At 39.7% G+C, this 26,543-nt stretch overlaps 1 protein-coding gene and 1 long non-coding RNA gene across 4 annotated transcripts in view; one reads left to right on the forward strand and one right to left on the reverse strand.

The window, feature by feature from the left end:
* The window catches only part of LOC110363607 (uncharacterized), a 113,803-nt gene that overhangs the window by 52,682 nt on the left and 34,578 nt on the right, over nt 1-26,543 (reverse strand). The gene's annotated exons all lie outside the window — the stretch shown is intronic.
* Nucleotides 15,944-26,543, forward strand: part of LOC106145853 (von Willebrand factor D and EGF domain-containing protein) — a 192,127-nt gene continuing 181,527 nt past the window's right edge. For all 3 annotated transcript variants that reach the window (XM_021296547.2, XM_065070320.1, XM_021296548.2), the window contains exon 1: nt 15,944-16,478. In XM_021296547.2, the coding sequence (XP_021152222.2) occupies nt 16,382-16,478 (97 nt within the window). In that variant the 5' untranslated portion in view covers nt 15,944-16,381. The remainder of the gene's footprint in view (nt 16,479-26,543) is intronic.

Consider the following 26,543-nt stretch of genomic DNA (forward strand, 5'->3'; position numbering starts at 1 on the left):
TTGAAACTATAGGGTGAAATGACTTGTTTGGAAGGTTAAATCCCAGTTTGAGCTGCAAATCAAATGAAACAAGGAAAAATTTTTCTTTGATGAGTCAGATTTAAGAATGTTGCTGTAATGAAGGATAATTACGATGACAGAAATTAAGGACAGAATTATGATAATTGAGAACTCTGTTGTGGCAGATATTAAGAGACCCCATATTTCTGTGGCTGTTAAATATTGCCATTAAAATCCTGATAATTACAAATACTTAACAAAGGAAAGGTGAGCATTTAGTAGAGCCTTAACTTTTACTTTGTGATAACCCTGTTAAATTGCACACTGTATTACATGTTTAAGTCTTCTGTGACTCAGACTGCTTGATGGCATAGTTGATTTCCAACATCTCCATCTTATTAAGAAATAGATGTAACTGAAGAAAAAAAAAGAACTTGAAAAGTACTAGAAAATTTCTTGCACTTCAGCCCACTGCTCTAATCAAGCACAGGCCAGATATTTAAAGGTCTAATTCCCATAAAAGTTAAGCTTGTGACCCTGTTCTTTGCATTTTATGAGATAAATTTCCCAGTTCCTGTATAGGCATCAAAAGTTCATTTCCAGCTGAGCTTGTGGCTGTATGGTGGGTGCTAATTCCACTCTCTTTAGTGAGTTGTTTGGGTGATTTTTCTCTAAGCAAAGGAACTGCTTATGCTTTTCACTTTCAGAGACCTGTTTAGTTTCTTTTCCCTTGGATTACATGAAAAGCTGCTTTCTGATCATCCATGCAGAAATCAAGTGCAGTGGAAGGTCATCCAAAAGACAAGGGACATGTGTCATCCAAAGGCTATTTTCATACTGGGGTACCCCAAGGTAATTAGGTAAGACTTGTTTAGTTTATTATTTAAGACAATTTGGAAGCAAAGTGATTTGGGTCCTGGAACACAAAGAAATGTAATAAATAGCTAGAATATTCCTATTAGAGCCAATTTAATGGAATTTACCACTTGACCAGCAAGTAGCTCCCATCATTTTAGGCACAGTGTGGGCTCTGACCCTGTGAACACACAATCCCGGCAGCCCCAGTGAAGAAGTCATTGTGTCCATAACAACACGCTGCAGCGTGAAGCGTTTCGGCACCTCCTCAGCTCATCCTGGCGCTGCTGGGGACACAGACCAGCTGTGTGTGACTGTTCCTGTTTGTGTCACCACTACTTTAACTCCACATTACAAACCTTGTTTCCCCCGCAAAGAGCATCTGGTCTCAGAGTGACATGTTTTTAATGTACTGATTTATCATTGTCAGATACAGGGTTTTTATTGCTGAAATTTGAATATTGTATTTAAGGCACTTTGTGATCACAGATGTTTTACATATAAATGGCCTTATATTACAAAAAATATATATTCTGTACTTCTCAAGCAGTCTCATTCTCATGTGTTTTCCATTTTTATACCTTACTCTGCGTGGCTAAGTGGATGTGAATGGCTGTCTGCTCGGGATAACTGCAACCCAGGCTACAATGCTGCATAACAACAGATTCTTGATCACATACGGTCTGTGGTGCTTGAGGAAACACACTGGAAACAGAAAGTTCGGTCCTGCCTATGGACTTCAGCTGTATCTGCATTCTGGGTGCACCAGAAGTCCGAGATTTCTGGGAGCTCCCACTAGGGACAGAAATGCCAGAGGCTGCAAATGCACCAACATCTCCATGTGGCCGCAGGCAAAGCACACTGCAAGTGAGCTGCTGACCCAGGGCTATCTCTGCGCTCGAGATCCCATAGGTTTGCCTGGCTGGTGGGCACTATCGAAGTGAAAACTGCAGCAGCTCAATTCATGATCAAACAGTGGAAAAAAGCAGTCTTATGCCTGCATTGAACTCTGTTTTACTATAGATGGTTAAGGGCACTCAAGTCAAAAGCTCCTCTCCTCTCCCTCTCCTCTTCTCTGTTGCCATATATAATCAACAGGTTCGGTCCTAAAATTTTCTAGTTATTGCATACTATTTATAACCAGTGATTGCTTTCTCAGCATCATAATACAGGAACACAGACCTAAGCAAGTATTAAAAATTTTCACTTTTGTTGGCATCGTAAAAATTGCTTGCATTATGTTTCAGACTTTCAGTTTGTATAAAGTATTCATGCAGATACATGCCAGCTAACTCAGTACCTGGCGCAACTCAGAAGTATGCACTGAAATGGGTTGTACTCAAATATAAGCGAGTCTCCAGGTATTGTCTCAGACAGTAATTGACTGAATATCATCAACTGAACAAAGAGATTTCTCAAACTGCCTTTGGATGATCATTCCCAGCTGGTGAATGACTGCATCACACTGCAATGGCCATCATAATTGTTCAATTAAGAAAAAGATTAAGTACAACTTTATTTAGAGTTTGTAGAGAGAGACTCCATGCTAAAAATGCTGTTTCCCCCCTCTAGCTTCCATCCAGAAACACCATCAAATCTGTGATGGGGTTTACTGCTCCTTCATGGGATCTTACTCCATGGCAGCCAAACAGGCAAGAGCTGAGCTGCTGCATTCCTTGGGGTGGCCAATAGCTTGAGAAGGAAAAGGATGCAATACAGACCACAAAAGAGATATGGAAGAGTGTCAGCAAATCTAATGAAGTATCTGCTCAGGAGGGGACAGGAACACAGAAGAGTAAAAATGTTAAAAGAAAGGAATAAGGTATTGCTGGTAAAGAGCATGAGTAATTAGGTTATCTATCCCATGTAAGCTTCAGAGAACACTGGAAATCCCGGAAGGAGGTAATTACACTACCAGACCAAGACTGGAGCGAGATTGCAGCAGACTGAGATTTCTGGAAAAAAGATTCTTCAACAAAATATTTATTCCTGCTTGCGAGACAGGGCACTTCCTCCTGTCACCAGTATTTTCAACGAGACAATTGTAGAAATGTTAAATTAAATATATATCTACCAGCAACATTTATTTCTACAAGAAGAAGTATCAAGATGATGCAGGAAATAACCTGTAAGTGCAATTCTAGGAGCTGCAAAATCCTAAAGCAACTTTTCCCAGAGCTGTTCCGTGCAGCCTGGCTGCTCCCAGAGCAAAGTAGTTGAAATAACACCACCATCTACTGGGCACCAGTTAATACAGCGAACATAGATGTACGGAGACGAAAGTGTGTGCAACTCCCAGACACGGCTTCTTTGTACATACCAGAACATGCCTGGTAAGCCGTCATCACGTAATTCTTCATAGTTTTTTATTATTAATGTTGACTGATGCTTTTCTAGGCTGCTTTCTATGTAGATACAGGATACAAAACCAACTGCCTTGCATGGATGTACCTGAGTAGGGAAGCGGGGAATATTTTTCATAGCCTTTCTGTGCAGGTAGCAGCACCAGTACAGCAGCTGTGCCCCGTAAAAGATGTATTAATTTAATTTCCCTTGAGATTGATATTATTTGTTCTTTCTGTTGCTAAGGTCACATGCAGTTGCACACATCAACCTGCAAAGCACAAACCCAGAAATAGCAACGTCCGCTGGCAGGTTGAGACACCTGCCATGGGCAGATGTGGGGAACAGCATGTGACAAAGAGCCAGAAATTACTCCTGCACTAAGTACAACCGCTGCAGAATTTCTTGCTGTTGGGGGATATTAGACTTACTGTAGCCTCCTTCCAAGCTTATTCCTGATACAAATAATTTCCAGTAACAATGTGGGGTGTCTGTGATACATAGGTGATATTCTGCAAGAAACAGCTGAAAAGTCACAAGCCCATGTAGTCAGCTAACGTGGTTAAGGCACATCATTTTCTATAGCCTGAGGCACAAACAAGGATGATGTAGCTGGTATCGCATTGAGCATTTTGGTCCCCCCCTCCCTGCCCAAATGACCAGAGACTTGCTAACAATTGGATCAGCAGGAAACAGCTTTCAGAGGAGTCAGAAACAGGGCTAAAACATGCGTACACTGATATGGGGAGACAATCTCCTACTGTCCCTTAAATCAAGATGAGTCAGAGCCCTCACGAGAAAAAACAATGAGATTTCTTCCTTCTGCAGAGGAAGAATCACTGGAGTTACGCAAGACCCCCTCATTCCACCAGCCCTTTGAGTTTTTACAAAGTTATGAAAACTGTTAATGCCTTTAGCTATTTCAGACCCCTACAGGATAAAAGGAAAAAAAAAAGGGATGAAGTCATTAAATCTTGTGCTCCTGGTAGATGCTACTGAAATTTAAAATGCTTTTCCTTTTGGGAAGAAATGTCCAGAGGAGATGCGACCTCCTACCCGCGCTGTAAAGATGTGCCTGGAGGCAGGACAGTGCCACATGCCATGAACCGCTGCTGGGTGAGGATCGTGAGGCTGGATGAAGAACGTGGCCACTTTGTTACACATGGAGACCAGGGTAATAGTCATTAATGCAAGACTAAGGACAGGTACCAGCTTAATCCATGTCCTAGAATGGTATTGGCACAGGTATGGCTGCAGCATCCCTGCAGGGGCCTAGCCAGGGCCTTCTCACATAAAAATCAGTGCAACCACAGCTGAAAAGATTTACTGGGAATATTTAAGGTTTTTTTTTTTTTTTCCAGGTGGCTATTAGATTAGATTAATATTAATGTTTTGGGTTTTTTTTTTTTTACAGCTGAATGGTGGTAAATCCCTAGCCTCAGAAACCTACTTTCCCTCTCCCGCAAAAAAGTATCTTTCCTTCTAATCTATTCACTTATATTTACATATAAATGAAAATTAATAGCATCAGATAGCCAAGGTGCATTTTCTCCAACAGCTGCAGAAGCAACAGTATATCTTGTGCATTTATTATGATTAAATATTATCAGTGTCTGTCACACATGACTGAAGCCATACCAGGATTTGATTATCTATCTCGTACAGAAAGAACCTGGAAGACAATTTTTTACGCCTTTTTTTTAAAAAAAAAACCCTGTTACCTATCCCCGAGCTATCCACTGGTTTATGTCAAGGTATCTCTATTGTCCCTGAGATGTATCTGCCTCAGCACAGTTTTTAATACTATGCAGACAATGTACCCAGCAAGCTGGCATGAAATTTAGAAGTTCAGCAGAACTATGTAGGAATCATTTTCAAGAGGACAACTGAGAGTAATCACATTACCTAATATAATGGCAAACAAGAGATTATTGTTGTATTTTCAAAATATTTATAAAATAATGTAGGCAGAGCCTATTTTTCCCTTCAGCTGTGAAACAGACACATCTGAACACCTGGGATCCTGTAAGTTTTTTTGACCTGAATTACCTTCAAGCTGTGTTGACTCTGCACACTCTCTATGTGTAAGTCAAGTCAGGGTCTTGCTTCAAAGAACATCACACGGAGGAAAGAGATGTATTAATGCAGTATTACAATTGGATCATCTTAAATAGTTCTGTATGCTTTGCAATTGCTTTCTTTCAAATAAAGTGCCAGACTTTTTTCTTGCATATTTTCCTTCAACAATTTTGTTTATTTGAAGCGTGCTGTTTATTTGGAAGTGTCCATTTAGCTTTGCCATCCTGTGTATATCATCAAGGCAAGTTGCTTTAGTTAATCCAGGAAAATATTCTTTATTGGGAATATAAACACTAATAGAGTTATTGGTGTAATAAATTGTTTTATTTTGTATAGAGTTCAAGTAATTCAGTGCTTACTCCAGAAAAGACAAAACAACCTATATTGTGATTCCATTAGCAGCAACAACACATCTTTTCTGGCTCCGGAGAAAGAATTAATTATTTACATGTTTCTCATTAACTTTTTACCTACTGTTAACAGTAGGTTTTTAGAAGAATTCCTTTCTGTCTTTGATCAAAGTTCTCAACAAGCCCATTTACAAGCAGTATATTTAGCCATTTTAAAGTATTTGCAGTCTTTCACAAAATGACATTTGCAATTTGTAAGCATTGCTGAAACGCCACAGGTATTCCAGAAACTCCTGACGAGCCTTTTTGAGCGGCCAACGCTTCTACTCACTGCCCTTGATGTGCCATTGGATCTTGTGCTAATGTATCAGATACCGTGTATTAATGTGTGTTGTCTTCACCTTACAAAATAATAGCAAATCTCATGAAAGGCTTGAAACTGTCTGTACACTCGCCCATGGAGCTGATGGGCACGTATTTCTCTGCAGTTGTATCTTGGTAGCACTGCCAGTTGATTTGTGGCAACAGAACATGGATCCATACTGCTATTTTAGGACAAAATGCCGAGATTTGTCCAGCTAAACCTGGACTCAGTTTTGACAAGACAGTCTCAGAGGAACTTGTGATAAAATGGTCTTCATATTTCATCTGAAAATCTTATAAAATCAGGAAAATTCTCAATTTTAACAGAAATAGGCAAAAAATCAGTCTTTTGGTACCATTTTGGCTCACATAGATCTTAAAACCTAAAGAAAGCCATAAACATATCCAAAGATATTTCCTTTTATTGTTTGACTTATTGAACCACTTGGACTCCCATGTCTCTGTGAGCTTGTGAAACCGAATCCTTTACTAATCAATTCACCTTCCAAAAGGTGAAGGGCAGTATAGTAGGAATTAGATTCTTAGATTTACCGAGTCATGCTACGAAATGGACCGTGCCGTCCCCAAATGACTGCCGAGTGTTCCTTGCATCACTAATGTGCCTCATTCCCCGTTTGTTCATCCCCAGCACCTGTCTCTCTAGGGCCAGGATCCTCACTCAAGGGAAGTAACGTGTTTTTTTTATCCAAAGGATGAAAATGTGAGTAATGCAACAGCTCCTGCACCACAAAACAGCCCGTTTGTGTCCTGTGACCCGCTCTGAACTTGAGAGACTTATTCGCGATGCAACAAGCCCGAGTGTTGTTCATCGTGTGGAGCGCTGCCCAGCACCAGCTGCTTCTGAGGAACGTTCAGCAAACTTGATAATGAGCACTGGGGGAATAACAGAAGTTCCTCCTTCAGCTGAACAGTAGTTGGCTTATGTCTTAAATATTTTATGTCTGTTATACACTCGAAAATGCTGTAAAAGGTCTATGTAAGCTCTTGGTTTTCATATAGGTATTTAGCCTACATTTAAACACATATAGTAATTTCAGTGTTGTGTAATGGTATTGAATATCACAGATTTAAGATTTATTACCAAAGAAAAGTGCACTGAAACAATTTATTGGAAACAAAACTCGTGACTTGATGATGGATGACTTCGTTCTCTAGTCTTAGACCAATTATTTAACAAAGCATTTGTTACATTTGACTTTAGGCCAAGCAACTATGTAAGTTGACATATTCTAGAATAATTAAAAACATGTGCAATTCATAATGCATTAGAGAGCCTACAAAAGAGCAAAGCACATTTAGACAGAGTTATAAAATCAGCTACCTCGGTAACTTAGCCAGTGGTATTTAGTCAGAATTTTGCCATTGATATTTAGTCAGTTCTGCTAAGCGTATAACAAAATGAATCATAAGCTCCATGTCCCTTAATACTACCTACTGAGTTAACTCTTGAACGAGAAGCCATTAACTGCAGTGATTACAGGTTCACAGCATGGAAGTCAAAAGCAAATTTGGCAGGTGCAAACACCTGCTTTTTTTTTTTTTGTTACAGCTGAAGAGGAAAAGTGTCCTGTAATCTAGTCTGCTTCAACTTGGTCCAGAGTTTTATGAAGCTCTTTACAAACTGGGTGAAAAAGAACAGTTTTCTGAGAACTTACTTAGCTTCCTCTACTCTGCCCAGCTGGATAGGCGAAGAGTTTGGCCCAAATTTTCCTAACTTTGAATGCTGAAAAGGGATGTGCAGACCATTATTTAAGGCTAATAAATAATATTAGACTGAGATATGTGCTAACAAGAAAGAGAGGATTGTTTTGCTGTGGATATTGTGCACAGAGCAGGTCTTTCTGATGCAAGGAAGAGACGACAAAGTGCTTTGTGCTGCTCGGGCACTGAACTTGATCAGAAAGGGCCTGGGCAGCCCCATCAAACTGCTCAGCCGGAGGATAAGGAGAAGTATCAGTCAGGATGAAACAACAAACACCACCTTTTCTGCACAGCTATTAGAGAAATAGCTTCTTTAATGGGCTTTCAACCATTAAAAGGCAAAATTAGAGACTGAATTAGAGTATTCAATTAACAGGCAGTCAGCTGTATAAAACCTACTATGTGACACGGATGCTCTAAAATCCAAACAGGTAAATGGGATTAAAGTCCCTAATAAAGCAAAAATGTTTGTCTTGGTTTTATATAAATAGATACTATAATGCTTGTATGAGATTTGCTGTGACAGATTACTAATTTCAAGTACCCGCACTGCAACAGTTTGAGCCAAGATAAAAAATAAAACTAGAAAATCAAATATTTTCTTTGCTGCATTTGTATTGTTTCTATGAACCTTCAGAAGCAGCAACTGTGGAATTGTTGGGTGGTTAACAGCAAATCTCACGTTGCCAGTAAAACTAAAAAGATAAAAAAGCAACTGTGGAAGGGAACAATAGGAATAACAGTTTGTAGGCAAGATATGAATTTTCTGAATATTAGAAGCCAAGAGCTGTTATACTCAAGGTGAAGTGTCCCTTAGAAAAAGTATCTACGAACAGCTAATCCAAAATGAGGTCATAAAAATGTCCATGCTTGTTGAAATGGATGATAGCAGAGAAGTTGGGTCAAAAGAAAGGAAACATTCGAAAAATAGCCTGAGAGAGGTCTATGTATGGTGTGAGACAGCAACACAATTATTTAAGAGCAGCCCATTATCTTTTGCCCAGAGAGCCAATGTAGAGTTATGATTCCAACGTATGTGATATTTAGAATGCATGCCCACCTTAGTAAAAAAAAAAATAAAATATTAAAAATGCACAAAATAAAACCTATTCTAGAATATTGATTCCCTCTTAAGTGTTACTGATCTATAACAATAAATATTATTCTATTGATTTTTTATTACTGGGTTTTCATAGGTAGGTGAATTACATGAGATCTCTTCACAAGAGATGAATTTATGAGAGAACCATTATTTGTAAGAGCTGAAATAATGTGTTTGGAGTGTTCCTGGTTTTACTCAACACCTCATATTCCCTTCACACCATTTTCTTCAGGAAAAAATAGTAATGAATTTATTTTTACCCATCTCAAAAGATGAAACCATGAAACTTTCAAAATATCTGGTTGAGATTAATGAATGGAGCAAGCCTCGTGCAAAATAAATTACTGGGCTGGCTATAAATTGGCCCTGAGCTCCCGTGAGGTCTGAGCTATATTGGAAACTTGTGGTTCCCATGGGGTGATGCATGTAAATCAGATTAACTCCACTGAGAGCAATGGAGTAAATACAGCTGAGAGAACCCAGCCCTGTTATCACAAAGGTTTCTGACAATATTAGGAGTTAAAAAGCTGATATTTTTAAAAAAACACTTATTTTTAGAGGTGAAGGAGAGTCCTCCAGCCATGGCCGGCAGGTCGCTCTTTATGACCTGCATTTCAGCAGCTCCTGTTCCACCTTCCAAGGCACCCTAACCACCAACACACAATAGTCCCCATATGACCTTCTTAATACAAAAAGTTGATAATTATTGTTTAACACAGAAAAGAGAAGCTCATGAGATGTACCACCACCCATTTGTTCTTGAAATGGATGTATTCTGTAAAATCCCTAGAGGAGGAAGTTTTAGGAAAAAGAGAAACGCAGGGAGCAGCAGGTCCCTGGGGATGAGGGTTGAGCTGTCACGGCTGATTAACAGGTCTGGAAAATATTTGCAATGCCCATATTATGCTTGTTCTGGGGATAAAGAGAGGATTTAATTCACTAGTACTGTCAATCTGTTACCTTTCAAGGCAGTAAATTCACTAAAAAAAAGGCAATTCAGCTTCATGGAGTAGTTGTTGTAATATATCATTTGTCGTTTACTGTATATAAGTACCAATAGCACAAACATTTAAAATCATCAACAGAACTATAAAGAGATGAAAGAAAAATGTTTCAGAATAAATCTCTGTCTTTTCCAAGGCAACCTACTCTGTGATAAGGTTATAGAGTGAAACACATGTTACTGGGAGCTTGAAATAAAATTCCTATTTGTTCCATTGCAAATGTTTTAACAAAATGTTTAAAATTCATTTTCTATTTGTGTACGATACTGATGGCAGGAAGAAGAGGGAGAATTTTAAAAGTAGACTGATATGCCTTGGTTTCCTCTACTGTGATGCAGTGAGGTTTCTCCAGTGGTTTTCTCAGAGACCCTAAAACTATTTACAATGGGGAAAGCCTCTGGAGGCATCTAACCGTCCCTATTAAATCTGCTGGGATGCCTGTCTCTTAAAGCTCATCTTTACAGTCAAGCTGAGAGCAATTAATATCCCCATTAATACTCAGATTAACCTATCATCTCTAAAAATAAATAATATTTCCAATATTTTTCTTTCTTGAATGAATGTAGAGAGGCGATCTACATGTAATCTACACGTAATGTAGAGGAGTGATCTACATTGTAATACTCCCATTTCTCCGCCACTTATTTTCATTCACCTGTTAACTAGCCATATTTCACATTTTTATACCACTTACATCATATTTTCATTACAGCTTGCCTAAAAGCCTTGAAGAGACAACATCTGTGTTGAAGAAGTAGAACAAGCACCATGTCCTCTGGAGAGGAGCCCCACCAAGGCCCCGCACAGCAATCAAGCTTTCTTTGAACACAACATCTGCTTACGGAGACTTTCTTACAAGATCAAATTGTAACGGCCAAGATGGAAAAGGAGGATGAAAGAAGAGATGACAGATATATGGAGAGTCAGTTTTAATACCGGTTTTATGCTGGTTTTAACCCAAGCCATATTCCCACCTTTTGTTATTAAACCTGTTGGTTCTGGTCTGATTCTCATTATTACTCCCGGCTGGAGGATCTGGGGGGGAGTGGCACAGCACTGGTTGCCCTCTATGATTTTGATTTCTTCAAAAAGAAAAGTTCCAGAAAAAAGCTGAACGAAATGGTTCAAGGTAGGAGCAACACCTTTCCACTTCCTGCCTTTCCACTGCTAATACTGATGAAAAAGTTCTGTGAAATGCCTTTCTGCTGTCATTTCAAAGGAAACCGTTTCCTAAAAGGAAAGTTCCCCCAATGAGAAAATTCAGCCTGCGATTTTTCTGAGTAATGGCCATTTTTGTATTGGTGTTATCCGTCCATAATCATGGCTACGAGTAGCCATTTTTCTTACTCTTTCTTGTTACTATCCCATCAAGATAAGATTTAGGGAGAACAAGCAAAGAAGTTTTTCAGAAAACATCCAATTTGTTTTCCATACTCTACCCTGTCTTATTGGGCTCATCCACCAATATAAAAGTTTCTTATGAATTTCCAGTCTGTGAGAGTATTGTGATACTTCCATACTTACTAATTTTGCAGAGGAACAATAAAAATGTAGGGTTTTTTAAATCAAGCAATCCATTTCAGCTAAGTTGCACAATAACTGATGTTCACAGAGGCTGAAGCAGTTCCTTGTGGAAGACAAGGTGATGACTGAATTCAGGCACCTCACAAAAAATGGAAAGAAATACTTATCTGAAAACAAAAAATATTTAGTCCTACTGATTTTTTTGAAGTCATATGCTTTTCTGAAAATGGATTCTGAAGAGAAATCCCCAGCCAGCTCCAATATACACAGTGAGGACATGGGTGCCCTCTTTTGTTTACTATTTGCTAATTGCTGATCTCTTCACATAGAAAAGTAATTTTTGGTTTTGAGCTGCTGAGCAATGATGAACCTTCTTTTAGATACATCTTAGGGCACTCTGGAGCAGAGGTGAATTGCAGATGTGATTTATACTGACATCTCTGCAACAGTTTGGTGTTTTCCAGTAAAATAAGGAAAGAATGAAGAACGCACAGCTTGGTTGTGACTGCCACAGCACACACCACTTCACAAGGTGCTGGGCTCACCTGACCTGGCAGAGGGACCATCTGAGAAGGGCACTGATGGTGCACACTGCAAATTTAATGAGAACGTGCTGCATCCTGCTGAAGTTCACATGGTCAGTGCAACCCACGTGGCAAAACAGTGAAAAGAGCAAAATAGAGACTCATCCACCTGCATAACTATGTCACGTCAGGATTATATCCAACCTTGATCCACACCAAGGGGCAGAGAAGTTACACGGAACTGATTTAGTTTTGTCTAACAGATGGATTTATGCTGTCTCAGAACCCAAGTGCTTATGCTCGGTATATCCTTAAAAATCCTACATATAATTAGTAAGTTTCTTCAGTTTATCTCTGCTTTAGAGTTTGAACTCCTATAGTTTTGCCCACTGGGTAATAAGGAGTGATGCTCTGAAAGCCATCAGGCTTCTCCCATGGGAAGCTGACAGACAAACACAACAGATGATCAAATGTACAAATCAACTACCATACTCCCAGAGTGATACAAAAGGGGATATGCTTTTATATAATGAATTATTAACCTGAAGATCACCACTAGTCCTCACTTAAATGAAGAGTTTGGTCCTGCCAATTACATGTACCGCTTCTCGTATTATTTTCTTAAGAATCAGAAATACTGGGTTCTACACACTAAAACAGAGGACAACACAAGCTCTAATCACTGTGCAACCACTGTTTTTTTCCCCAAACAAGACACAAACTGAGATGAAGTTCTTTACCTTTAATGTCATTCACCTGTGCAATCTCGAAGTAAGAGTGGTGAGATAAAGAGTCTCACTTGGGCTAATGAGGTGTGTGAATACTGCACCTTGGTTATAATAACTGTGCTTGGCATATCGGTAAAATATATGGACACAGATTACTACAACAAATAGGAAACAACAGCAGAGAGACAGAGAATCCCAGGCCTAAATCCATTCTCAACCCTCTTAGGAAAATCCTTTGTGAGGACTGGTTCCTGGAAACTGCTGGAACTCAGTTAAAATCCATCATTCCAACCTTTCTACCCGCTCTGAAGCTGCAGAAAGGATTGCAGGAGTCACACAGTCAGCCCATATATACTGAGAAGGGATTGTCCTGGGAGCACAGCAAATTTATTCTTTGTCACTGGTCTGTCTTGCAGGTATTTTTGATCAGATAAAACAAGCAAACAGAAATGCGCAGAAGGGTGCTTTGGCCAATGTAAACATGTAAATTCACTCACAAAAACATTTATACTATCCAATGAAGATGTTGTTTCCCCTCTGAAGAACTACGTCCTACCAGGAAATTGTGTATTCAGGTAAGGTCATGTTCACTTTGTCACAAATCTCTTCTATGCCTAGAAAGCCACCCCAGGGGACAGACATAGTAAGGGTATTCCTCATAGGAAGCAGAAGGAAATAAACCTGGACTGTCATTTTTACATGAGATTTTACTGAGTGTGTTGGTGCTTAAAAGGACTGCACAACTGTCTGCTGGCTCAACTGCAAAAGGAAAGTGCTGGCCACACTCCATTTTTGAGAAGAGGAACACAGTATGACCCTCTCTTCTTGCTGGGAGATCCAGGCAGAGATTCCATGTGACCTTCAGAAGATACCTGACTGATGGGATTCACCCATCAAAACTTCACTATTGCCCAGGACTTCTGACTTGGGAGCCTGAACATTTCATACTTGGAACGAAGTGTCAAAAAGTCACGCCTTTGGAGGCCTTCAAGATATTTGCATCTTTATCGGCATGTTATCCTTCAGTCCAAACCTGAATTTTAGTTCTGCATCTGAAGAAGAAAGCAAAAATACTCTTGCCACAGCTGTCCTCCTACCTCTGCTACCTCCCCATGGGCTGCCTGGTCCTTCCATCCCCAGCGAGCCCAGCTCCTCCAGTCCATCCCCAGCATCCCAGCACCAACTGGCTGAGTGGGATATTTCACACAAACACAGTCTCTTTCTCATAAAGTGTAGAGATCTCAATACTTAACATGCGTGTCCATCAAACAATTTCTGGCCAAGTCTGAAATGCTGCTGCCAGCTCCCAGCTGTGATTTCTGGCTTGGTTTAACTCCCCGTGTCCACCCCACCATTAAAAATGAATTTAATGCAAGATGGACTGGTGTCGGGCCTTCAGTGTTGGGTTAGGTTTTTTTCTACAGACCGTGAAGATAACTGTTGCAAGTCTTCACTACTCACACTTGACAACACCAGCTTTTGGGGAGTTTCAGTGTCTCCTGTTACTGAGCTTAATGGTCTGGAGACCAAGAGTATTTTGCAAGATTCTTATGCAGGTTCTCCATGGTTTTAGATTTCCTTGACTTTTTAAATTAATGTTTGGGGAGAGAAGGTTGTGTTTGCTATTTTCCTGACATCTAGAAGGTCTTGTATTGGTCTGGGAGGATGGAAATGAGAGGTATTGTCTGACCTGGAGCTGGTTGTCCAGCCAAACTGAAGGGAACCACTTCCAACCCAGGGAAACTCCTTAGCTGAGACAACGGGAAGTTTCATTTCAGCTTTACCAGCAGTAACCACCTTCAAAGGCTCCCCTTGATTAAAACCTGCTTAGAGAGGCAGCAGGTCAGAGGATAATCAAATCTACAAAACTATCCCTTTTCTGCTCTTGTAGGAGGTCCTGAATACCATTTTTTGAATTATGCTTCTTGCCTGGTTACTCTTGCTTTCTGTGTCCAAAAGACAAACAAAGGCTGGATTGTTTGTGGAAAGCTCTCTGCCCTTTTCTTTTTTTTTGTAAATTCTTTTGGCTGCCAGTATTTTGGCAAAGATAAACCTCAACCCACAACAGATTTCAGCCTTTTTTTTTGTGTTAAAAGTTAAACATTAGAGCTATGCCTTTTAGGCCTCCATCAGTGTGTAGAAACTGCCACAAATAAATCCAAGCATTAACCGAGAAAGCCACGTAAAGGCAGAAATGATGTCCTGTTTAAAATAAACTGGAATTTTGTCATTTGTTGTACATTTGTACTCAAGAAATGGATGGGGATCTCTTAAGGAAAAAAAAAAAACAAACCAAACCAAACCCAACCAAACAAGCCCAAACCAAAGCAATACTGGGCTTGGAGTCTTAGTGAGCTTGAAGGAATTAAATCTACACATCAATAAAACCAAGGGACTCACAAAGACTCCCAAGGGGCTACAAACCAGGCCTATGAGATAGCCAATCCAATGGCACTGTTAAAAGCAGTGATTTCACAACACTGAAATCCAAAATCAAAGTTAAGAAAAAAACGTTTTAGAAGTTTCTTCTTAAATAACGTATATTTCCCTAAAAGAAACCAGCGGTAAAACTCCTGAAGGGATGCAGCTAAGCCAAATAACATTTGAAACTCCTTGGCTGTACTGCAAAATACCTTCTGGTGATGCTTTTAGATGAAATGTTCTTCACAGTGATTTGCATGGAATGTTTACAGACTTGTGTATTACTCTGTTATCAGATAATTCACAATATCCTCACTTAAACAAGCAGACAGAAAATTATCGAACTTGTCAAGTCAAAGAAAAGAAGTGCTGGCAGGTATGGAAAACACTGAACAGTGGGTGGGGATACAATATTTTCTAAATAAAATGCCATGAATATCAGAGTATAGCATGCAATTTAATAGCAAATTCTTCATATCACACATTAAGCTGGCAATATGCATTCTCATACAATACACATTGTTCACACTGACTAGAAGTAGCAGTAAAGACCCATGAGGTAGCAACAGGGCACCTTCCAACGAGACAAAACTTAAGAAAAATGTAACTCAGCAACATGAGGGATCGAATTATTTTGCTGCCGTTTGCTTGTTTTCTACTTCTGTTATTATCGCTGGTGAGCTGACCCTCTGAAACACACATATTATTCTCTAGCATGGGTTGGCAGAGCAAATGCTGCCACACTTTATTTCAGCAGCAAAGGACTATTCTCTAACCTACCAAAGAATGACATATCGACCCAAGACACAAACCTTCAGGACTGCTGTTTGCACTGCACAGACACCTCCATAACAGTTTTGCATAAGTGCAACCCCTAGCCATCTGAAGCGAAAAAAACTATTTTCAAGCTTATATTTAGTCATTTTTTAAACCCTCTCACGCAAACGCAGCATCAGATGTGGCTGCAACAATCTAAAGTTTCTGTCGTTTGCTTTAAAATCCTCCCGAGCAGGCGTGTTTGGTTTACAACCCGAATTTCTCCAGGATCACCTCCCACTCCTGTTCTCGCCCCGTGTGCGCGGGTGTGTGGGGTGTGTAAATCCCAGCAGCTGCAGAGACACATGGCTGCTGTGGGTGGGTGCCAGTGGGGTTTGTGGACTGCTGGAGGGCTTCCCTCTTGGAAATCCTGGGATTAATGACACATTAAGCCCTCTCCAAGAAAGTGGGTTGAAAAGGACAAAAGAAAGAAAGACAAAAAAAAAAGAAAGAGGCAGGCAGGCTGATGGCTTTTCATGCAAAGTTTAGTACTTCAAAAGTTAACTTCTAAGCGACTGCAGATGTGCGGATAAAACCTCTCTTGGACAATATGCAGCAGCCCTTTCCTTTCCATCAGCATCTCCAACTTGTTGCCTACTTCTGCTGGATTCCCTTGTTGGCCATTAGCACCGAGTCAGCTCCGTTAGGTAAGGACTTTGTACTTTTTAATTATTTGTTAGTCATTTGGGGGGATAGAGTTCATGTGTATTTTTAAACTGAGATGATCTTGTTTACATTTACTTTTGAAAGTGGGTTAGAGTGATGGAGGGCTATTATTAGAAAGAGTCTCCAAAACAGAATGGAAGCAAGGTTAAAATAAACAACTTCTAAGGTAATGAAGAAGGTCATAGTGATAACCAAGCATGCTTACAGCACACAGGGTTTATTGTCCATTAGAGGACTTTCACCTTTTTTTTTCCATAAAGAAATTACAAACCTCTGGAGATTCTTACTTCCTACTACTACAAAAAAATCAAGTGATTTAAAGAATATTCACAACATTCTGCAATAAATGGAATATATGAAATTAACCATAAAAGAAGAAAAAGCTTTAAAATAAGAATCTATTCCTCTAAGGAGAGAAGTATATACACCATATATCAGACCAACATTACAGATTAGTAAATTACATGTATACACAGCTATACAGTCTCTGGGAATAAAAAGTTCATGAGTAATTCTTCTACTACTGTATGCATTAAATGTAAGGCTTGTTTCACTCTAGCACAGAATTCTAAGAGGACATAGATTTTACATACGCAGCTTATTTACACAGCTTTATTAATCTCCTGCAGGAACACACTGAAACTCATGTTAGACATTATTCAACTAGTAAAAACAGAGTTAATAAAAAAAACCTGAGCAACAGGACCAGAGCAGAGTAATGCTGTGATTATGGATACAGCTCTGGCAAAGCCTGTGGAGGGGGTCCCCCTTTAATTGAAATGCGTTGCAATATTTTACAAAATTTAATACCAGCAGAGTTTCAATTGGTCTTAAAAGTGATTGTCAGCCAGCGCTCATTAGCTCCATGAAGTCAAAACAATTGAAAGCACTCTTCATTTGAATAGCAAAGGGTCACCCAGAAAGGTTTTCAGCACTAAACACAAGGCAAATGACCTTATCGCCTGTATCTTCAAACAATGCCTTTAATTTCTGAAACCTTTTGAAGGGTTGCCAGTTTTATGGAGTGTAGCAGCTACTTATCTGATAGAACAAGCTTTTCATCAAGGGGAAATGACCTTTTAACTCCTAGTAACTAAGTAACAGTATTTTCTGCTGTATTTTTGTTACTGAAGGTAATATGTATAGACATACTTATTAAACTGGGAACACAAAACAAGAATTAAGAAATAGCTTGCTGTCTCTCAGGTGATGCGGAAGGATTCATAACGCATGTCGTTTCTTTTCCATAGTGTGAACTTGGAAGTAAATGAAAGTGCTCAAAAAAGTTTGTATTCTGACAGATTGTGTTGTGACATTACAAGGATATTAACAGAGCCATATGCTGTTTACTTTTGTACTTGGAGTATAACAAACCCACTAATCCCATAAGAATTTAACCGTGAATAAGGAACGTCTGACCAAACGGCTTTTTACAGATGTCTCATTAAGAAGGAGATGAAAAAGGCCTTTAAAAACCAAGGAAGAACTTTGTCATGTTCTGCATGTTTATTTTAGGGTACGAAGCTCCCAGTGATGGAGGATATTCTCATTATTTTGGGTTTTTACATCATATCCTGTGACTGAGAAACATGACAGGGTTACCAATAACATCTGTATCTACTCTCCGGTAGAGGATTAAGTAAAGAATCAGAGACAAAAGCAACTCAGTGAATCATAGATGTGGGAGGAATGACAACGCAGAGCACGTCAGACTTTTCTCAGATGAAGTTCTGTAAATAAGTCAATCAAAAGAAAAAGACAAGAGCATTTTTACAGAGTCATTTTAGAGAAAAGTATCTTAAAACAGATAGTTGCTTGTAACATCATCAGCAAGATGGAACTGCTCCCCATCCCCTCTGGAGCCTTTTCGTAAAAAGCTTGAAAAAGCTTTTAATTTAGATATGAGCTTTCTGCAAAGCATCAGCTGCCCTCAAAGCTCATGAAATCTGCTGAAGCTTCCCTGCAAGGTGTTACACATGCAGTAAAATCAGATACAATTAATTGTTTGCAAGTTCACTCCTGTGGATTTTCTCAACTCTGAAACATGTAAGAAAAAGATTTAACATATCCTGAGGTGAAGAAGAAGAAGAGAGGGGATGGTGTCGGGGGAGAGTTAGGAGCCTACAGCCAGTGGGAAAAGACAATGCGTTCTCAAATGATCCGAATGGTCTGATTTAAGAAAGTAGATGAGAATAGTCTAGCATGGCAAATATTACTCAGTATGTCTTGCAATGTTATGAACCATGTTCCTGCTTCCCCAGAAGAATGAAATTGAGTATGTAATCTGCTTTGTGTGCTACCCACAAGCAACCCATGATGTCACTTGTGAGCTTCTGCTGTAAAACCTGAATGCCTTTCCATGCTTGAAGCAAAAATATACTGGAACTGAGAAAGCTTTTCCCCATCAGTCTTTCAAAATGAATAATTCAAACTATTCAGGAGCTTTCCCACCTACTTCATGCACCTACTGCAGGTGCCAAAGCCCCCAATCCCTTGGTCAGAGCTCAAACGTGCCACACGGGTCCCCTGCAACCCCCTGGAGCTCCGGGGTTCCTGCAGCCCCTGGGTCCCTGAGCACAGCAGGGTCCCAACACCTCCAGGGAAGCCCCAGGTATCTGGCTGGAAACAGCTTGAAGGGATCAGGCTCTCAGCCCATGAGTGGGTTTGGTCAGGGACATTCCTGTGACTTCAGAAATTACACTGGGATTACTCTGGCTCCATCTTCACTCTGTGGAAGGCACAACAGACATTTATAGCACCGTGCAAACAAAAAATACCCTGCTGAATGCCTTACCGTACAAGAAAACCCAAGACTCCCTGACCATGGCAAACAAGCAGTAATGACCACCAAAGGTAGAAGAATCACAGAATCGACTGGGTTGGAAAAGACCTCAGAGATCATCAAGTCCAACCCCTGATCCAACTCCAGTCCATTGACTAGATCACGGCACTTAGTGCCATGTCCAAGAACAACCTTTAGCTCATGTTTCTCCCCAATATAATTTTTAATTATCAAAAGCTGTTTACAGGTTAACATCTTATTTCCCTCTTACATAAGTTTTTGCCAAGATCAAGTGTCTCTAGTAGCCTCATTGTCTGGAATTAATCCAGTTTGTATTGTTTCAGCTAAGAGAGAAATCTGATTTTATATAATTATGTGCAGTCAAAGCAAAGCTAGTAGCTTCGTAAAAATCATTTTTACAATGATTTGTTTGCTGGTAACTGTTTTGTTCCTCTCCTTTTAATCTGAAAGACAACAGGGTTATGTTCACTGCAGGAATAGTTCTTTCATAAGAAGGCAAAATCAGGTGGCTCTTGCACTGTGGGGTGACCTTGTAATGAATGTGTTTGTGACTCCTGAGCAGCATCAGTGTGTCACTACTGGGGTTTAGGACTTTGAAATGTGGTAAGGAAATAATTTTTAGCTCACACATTTGTCTTTCAATCTTTTGATAAAAATTAACAGTTGTTCTCAAAGCTATACAGCCTTACAAAATATGTTTGGTGTGAGACAGCTGCCCTTCTACTGCAGCTTTCAAGATTTGCCTATTTTCCATTAACCTGCCAAATGTGTGTATGGTGTAAACTCCTTACTCTACACTGTGCTATAATTGAGGATCATTTTATTACACACTCTTCATAACAATATAGAACATTCATGGCCAAAATGCTTCCTTAAATTGTCCAGTTCCTCCAAGTTATTTGTCTCCAAATGCCAAATCCAAAGTAGTATTGCACACATCTAACTTCCTTCGCAATCAATAGGAGCTGCGAGTAGTCAAGACAAATCAGTGTGTGTTCCTAAATTGGCAAGACAAATTGCTGCAGAGAGGAAGCATCATCATTCTGGTTTACAGATGGGATGGAGATGTCAAGTGGCTCAAGGTCATGCAGAAAATCTTTTGGTGGAGCTGAGATCTGTATCGAGGCCTCATGAGTCACAACTCAGCCCTGGTAACTGCAGCACAACGAAAAGCAAATATAGTAAATAGGAGTGTAATAAAAACGCTGAACCTTCCTCCATCTTCCTCATGAACTCTGAAGTCAAATGGCTACACACACAAACTCCAAGGGCACAATGTATTGCTTGTGAGTTTTAGACTCCTTAAGAAATTTTAGAGGACCAAAACTTGAAATTTCACTCAAATCCTCTTTGATTTCAATTAGGAAAGGATCCAGTCACTTCAAAAACGCTCAATCAACCGTATCATACAAATATAGTTGAAGAAAAGAAGGAAAAGTCTTTCCTGCACTCACTTCATTAGAGTCAGAATTTCTTTTCCATTTTTTTCCTACTTCTTCCTAGGCCACTGTAGCCTAATAACACGTTCCCAGCTTCGAAAATGGCTCCTTCATTCTAACTTGTTTCTCCACTTTTTTTTTGTGAACTAGGCTTGCTGGTTCAAAAGGCTGAGAATATTGTGAGAAGCAGCATTTTGTTTATTTTAATTGGGTTTCTGCTGTACCCCTTTGAGTAGTTTATAGGGAAAAGTTCAAGGCAGCCAGATTACTGGTTTGTCTGATTTTGTCTACAAATTTGTTTCCTTGGACAGTTGGGTTTTTATTCTGACTTTTTAGCTACTTTCCTCCTGGATTAAGTGTCTTTCTTGTCACCTCACAGATGAAGGTTTAGTGTTGGCCGTTGCTGGTGCCTATTGCACGACAAGAATGGATATTGTGTTTAATGCTTCATTGTCAGAACATACTGATTGTTTAATGATTCATAAGTTTTCTTCGGAGTTGTGTATTTTACCTTCATTTATGACCTTTATTAACTTCATTGTGGCAGCTGCACTATGTGTTTTACCCTAAGTAGAGATGATTTATGGTGAAATCCGATAAAAAATTGTGTTAGTTTGAAGAATATTTTTCATCTGACTTTGAAACAGCAGTAAAACCACATGTTAGCGCACACAATTGTTTGTACAGCTTTTCTGGAAAGAGTTTTGTGTGTTAAGCTCTTAGGAGATTTACTTAATGAATGTATGTACTCATTTGCTTCTTTCTGACACATATTATTTTGATTATTCTGATGTCTATTACTTTGACTGCCGTGTTCACACTGCATGGCATCCACGGGGGCCGCAAGGGAATATTCTACATATTGAAAGGAAAAAAAATTGATTGCCTAATATAATTGAGGGATTGTAGTAGTCTGCTCTGCTCCTTTTGCTGGTTTTATATTAATTCATCGATCGAGAGCGAGTTTATCTCATCCCCCTATTTTGTTCGCAAAGCAGCTTCCACGAGCTGGATTGCAATTTATCTGCATAGCACAATAATGTAATTCATCTCCTGTGGTAGCTGGAGCGTTTTACAACTCAGCCGTCCCTTGACAGCTTTGTGTGTTGACAGTTTCGGTAAACGGTCCCTCACGTAGTATCTTGCTAATGCTTCATCAGCTCAGTAGCTCTCATACTTCCCATGAACTGGTGGATACCCCAACTTTTCCTCCTCCTTACACTAATAAGAAAAGGTAAAACATTTCCCATCCTGGACTCTTAAGTCTAATTTTCTCCACATTTTTTTTTTTAAGTCTCATCAACTTATATTTGGCTCAGAAGGCAAAATTCTACAGAAAAAAGCCTAAAAGATGATACAGGGACAAGAGAGTTCTTGGAAGTTCGCAAATTTAACAGCTCTGTGATGAGTTTCATGGTAAATGTGGAGTATGACTAGGGACCTGAACTAGATCGTTCCTTTACAGAAAGGAGCCTGTATTGGATCAGCTCCTGATTGCTTCTCATCTCAGTTTAAAATTGTATTTTGCTGATGTTTGACCCTCCTACAGCCCTATATGAAGAACAAAGGGAGGGAAAACTCAGTCACGAGTTTATTTAATAGCTATGCTAACATTTTGTTATGAATAACTTAATAATTGAAAGCTGCTTTAGAATTAGCATTATTAGACTTCATTGCATCAGTCAGATATGTTATTTGTTGATTTGGTCCAGCTACCAGAACAGGCAGATTTTCAAATATCTTTCAGAGATTATTTTTAATAGGTTGCTTTGTCCCTTTCCTCCAATTATTTGCTTTATAATCAACTATGGGCATGCTATAAAATTAGTTGACTGTGACTCAGCCTCCCTCAGTAACACAGCACAGATACTTTGATTCACTCAGGCTACCTTATCATTAGCTCTGTCCTCTTCTTAACAGAGCCATTTGGTCTGTTCTTTTATTAGATCTTAAGATTAGTGCTAGCAACAAAGACATAAGCAGGGTGAAATCGAATTAATTCCTCGTGTCTCTTTTGCAAGAAATACAAGCAAAAATGAAGAGGAGGCTGTTTCCTACCCCAGTGTGCTTGCAACCTATTCTCCAAGTGCTAAAATACATGGACATTTAATTTTCTCAATGTGTATAAAGCAGAGTAAAAATAAAGGTAAAAGAAAGCTATCTTTCTCCCTTAGCTAGCCAATAACCACCCCAGAAGGTGGGTTTTGCTCCAACATTCCTTTAAGTGCCAGCAGAACTCAGCCACACTCCATAACACTCCTGCAGTATTTGGGTTTCTTTTCTCCTATAATATCCTTTAAAAGTCTCACTCGTAGTTGTTGAACTTAGGAATCCTCTAGTTTCAAACAATTTTCTGTCCTTTGCCTGGACTACTTATTCCAGTCGACCCTGTAGAATAAATCCCTAATAAACCACTGCAAACAGTGGCACTGAAAAGGTGGAGTGGCCGGTAGCATTCCCAGTCTGCAGCACTCAGGCTTGACTGTGAAGAGTTTAAGTCTGACTTAATCCCTGTCCTTAGCATGTGCTTGGGTGAGGGCATTAGGCTTAAAGATACTGATGTACTTCAGGATAGCTGGATTCAAGTCGCAGGCTGTGATCCCAGCACAAGCTATATATCTCCCAGAGGAATTACCCCCAAATTTACGACTACTTTCTCCTCTTGACGTGATTGCAACACCCTGCAATACAAGTAGCTTTGACATAAATCACAGATCTACTACCCATCCCCATTCCTGCACTTCTTCCTTTTTCATGTTTTCTCAATAACTGATATTTTAGTCATGAAAATCACCCACAGTTATTCCTGCCGCTTCGTAACGTCTGTTATCCGTTAACATTTCTCGTTCTGTTTGCTATTACTTATACTCCTTGCATGGGCGTGTAGACACTTTCTCTCACTAATACACTCCTGACAATATTGTTCATCTGCTGTTTCAAAACAACTTCATCTTCTCGCTGAGGCCTGAGCTTACAGTCACCTCCTGAGAATACCAAGCATCCTCATTAAGTGCCAGCGTGACACAAGGGGACCTGGTGAGCTGTGCCCAGGGACAGAAACACTCACCAGTTCACAGACCCGTGCTGAAGGAGCTTCTTTACCACTCAGAAGAGCTGTCGGCAAAGACACTGAACAGTACTTGTGTATAAAATGATTAGCTGGAAAACAAGCTGTCTTCCAAAGCCTGATTTTTGTGGTGGTAATGGATTTTCTTTAAGACCCTTGAAGACGACAACTTTGTCTTTTTTTTTTTTTTTTTAAATCTGGTTTGCTGAGAAACCAGAGAATCACAGAACGATTTGGGTTGGAAGGGACCTCTGGGGATCATCCAGTCCAACCCACCTGCTAAAGCAGGTTCACCAGAGCAGATCACACAGGAAGGTGTCCAGGTGGGTTTTGAAATCCTCCTCTGACAGTGAAGCACAGGCTTTCAGAAGAACCATTTGGTGAGGTTCTGATTTAAGTTTGCAGCTGGTCAGCACATGGGGACAAGGTACACCTTTGACAACCTTAACATATATTAACACTTATGTTGCTTTTAATGTGGCTAAATTGAGTATCAAACTAAAACATTGCAATACTGTAAAAAGTAGCACAGGTGGCCACATGTGTACATAAGCATAGGAAATACCATTTTGGCCACTGCTGTTATTGCTTCATGTAATTATCACTCAAATTAGTGCTGCAGAAACACAGCAAGAAAAATTGTGGTGGTCACAAAAAATACACCATACAAATCCAACTATTAAGTGAGATTTTTACCTCTGAATTCCAGAGGTCCACCCCTGCTACAGCGACCTCCGCACTGTGATTATCTGCAGAACAGTTCACAGACTACATGACTTCCCAAAGATAACATACTTTGGGTTGAGCAGCTGCTGTTGATGCACGCAGGAAGGTTTTTTCTGTCTAATTGCTTTAACAATTGAAAACAATTAAAAATTTACTTTTCCACTGAGACAAAACTGGGAAAAACCCCAAGTGCCAACTGATAGCTTGAAATTTTGTTAATCGCTTCTGACAGGAAAGATGTCGTGTTTTAGGATACAGGAGCTGGATCAATCTCTTCTGTCACAGACAAGTGCCCTCAGAACTGGTCTATCGATTACGCCAGAGAGAATATCTTTAGATCTCTTATTTGAACGCTTTCACTTCCTATTAGTAATTAAATACCTCTTGAAATAAGAGCTTCTGTGTCAGCCTCCCAGGTCTCTGTCTACTGTAAAGGTGTAAATAACTGCTATGGACAGCAGGGTCATTCATTCTGTGGTGCACAACGTATTTGCTATTCATAAAAAATAAAAATAAAGCAATTCCAGTCCAGAGTTAGGTAGAAAGACGGATCATTCAATTGATTGATACGTGTTTTTTTGGTCAAAAACATACACCTAAGTGCATGAGCCTCCAAATGCCTCCTTTCCTAACATGAAACCTGTAACAAAAAACCCCAGTACATGTCTTAAAACTTGCACATTTCTACAAAAAGTTTCATTAACAGAATATAAACCAATCACTTAAAATTCCTGACCAGCTCTAACGCAAGCATACATTTTTTAGAAGAATGAACAAGCTAAATAAAAGGGGCAGTAAATTTCAATATTAGCAGCGATACTTGTTTGTGAGTCCCCAACAATGCAGAAAGAAGTGATTTATGTTCATTTGTGCTTATGAAGCAATGTTCTAACTCACTGATTTTCAACTGTGTGGTTTTTTTTTATAAAAGGCCCTTTTCTGCAAAAAGAAAGCTGTAGAGTATCCTGTATCCCTTACTGTTTTATGCTTATGGGGACTGGATATTTTGCATGAAGAAAACAAGAAATAAACTTAATTTTTGCTTTACAAAAATCTTGGTTTTACTGCAGGCAAAGACATCCCTAATTTGGGAGGCTGTGATGAGGGCCCTGGAGCTGGGGCAGGAGGTACCCACTGGCACACAGCTGACAGCTAAATGGGGATACAGCTGAGAAAATTCTGCATGAAGAGCTGGGGGCGGTTGTGTTATGTGGTACATGAACTGAAATCTGATGTTTTAAGAGCCCTTGTAGCTTAAATAATGCTTCACCCTATAAGATATGCCTGATAACACCCACTCTCTAACATGAGAGTGTTTGAGTGAAGGGCTGGGGAGGTGTTTCCCCCATCTGGCTTTGGGGGAAAGGCTGTTCTGGGTCTTGCTCTGTACCCATCTCTTAGAACTTCAAGGTCTTGAGATTATTCCTGCTCCTTAAAGCCACCTTCATTTCCTAAAGCGCTGCCTCGCACTAAAGAGCGCTGTTAAGCTGCTGCCATGTTTTTCCATTCTGGTAGAAATTATTGTTCTATATAGTTTGATTTTAAGAGTGCATTCTGGCATCCATTTGGGGAAAAGGCACTATATAAAAGCAAAATCAATACGAGGGACAGTTATATTTCCTGAGCTTTTTCATTAGCTATAAAATATATACATTCAAGAAGAGAGGGAGAAACAATCTCTGTTTTTCCTGGACTGATGGAGGACAAGACAAAACACAGAACATTCATGAATATACACTGGCAGGAGTATGAACGATGCAGTTTGCTGGGCGCAGTATACAGCCAAACACTCCTGCAAGACACTGGTCTCTCCCGTGACAGGCATCAGGCCACTGGGAATATACATAAATAGATGTATTTTGGTAAATGAGGTGCCCCTTGACTAATTCTCTGGTTTTGTTACGGCCAAACTGACCGCTGGCTGAATAGTCACAGGAAAACTTTGCCTTTGCTCAGCACTAAGAATGAACGGAAGAGCAATAAAATAGCGCTGTGCCAAATTCTTCCTCAA

Source organism: Columba livia, chromosome 7 (assembly GCF_036013475.1).
Source record: "Columba livia isolate bColLiv1 breed racing homer chromosome 7, bColLiv1.pat.W.v2, whole genome shotgun sequence".
NCBI classification, from domain to species: Eukaryota; Metazoa; Chordata; class Aves; order Columbiformes; family Columbidae; genus Columba; species Columba livia.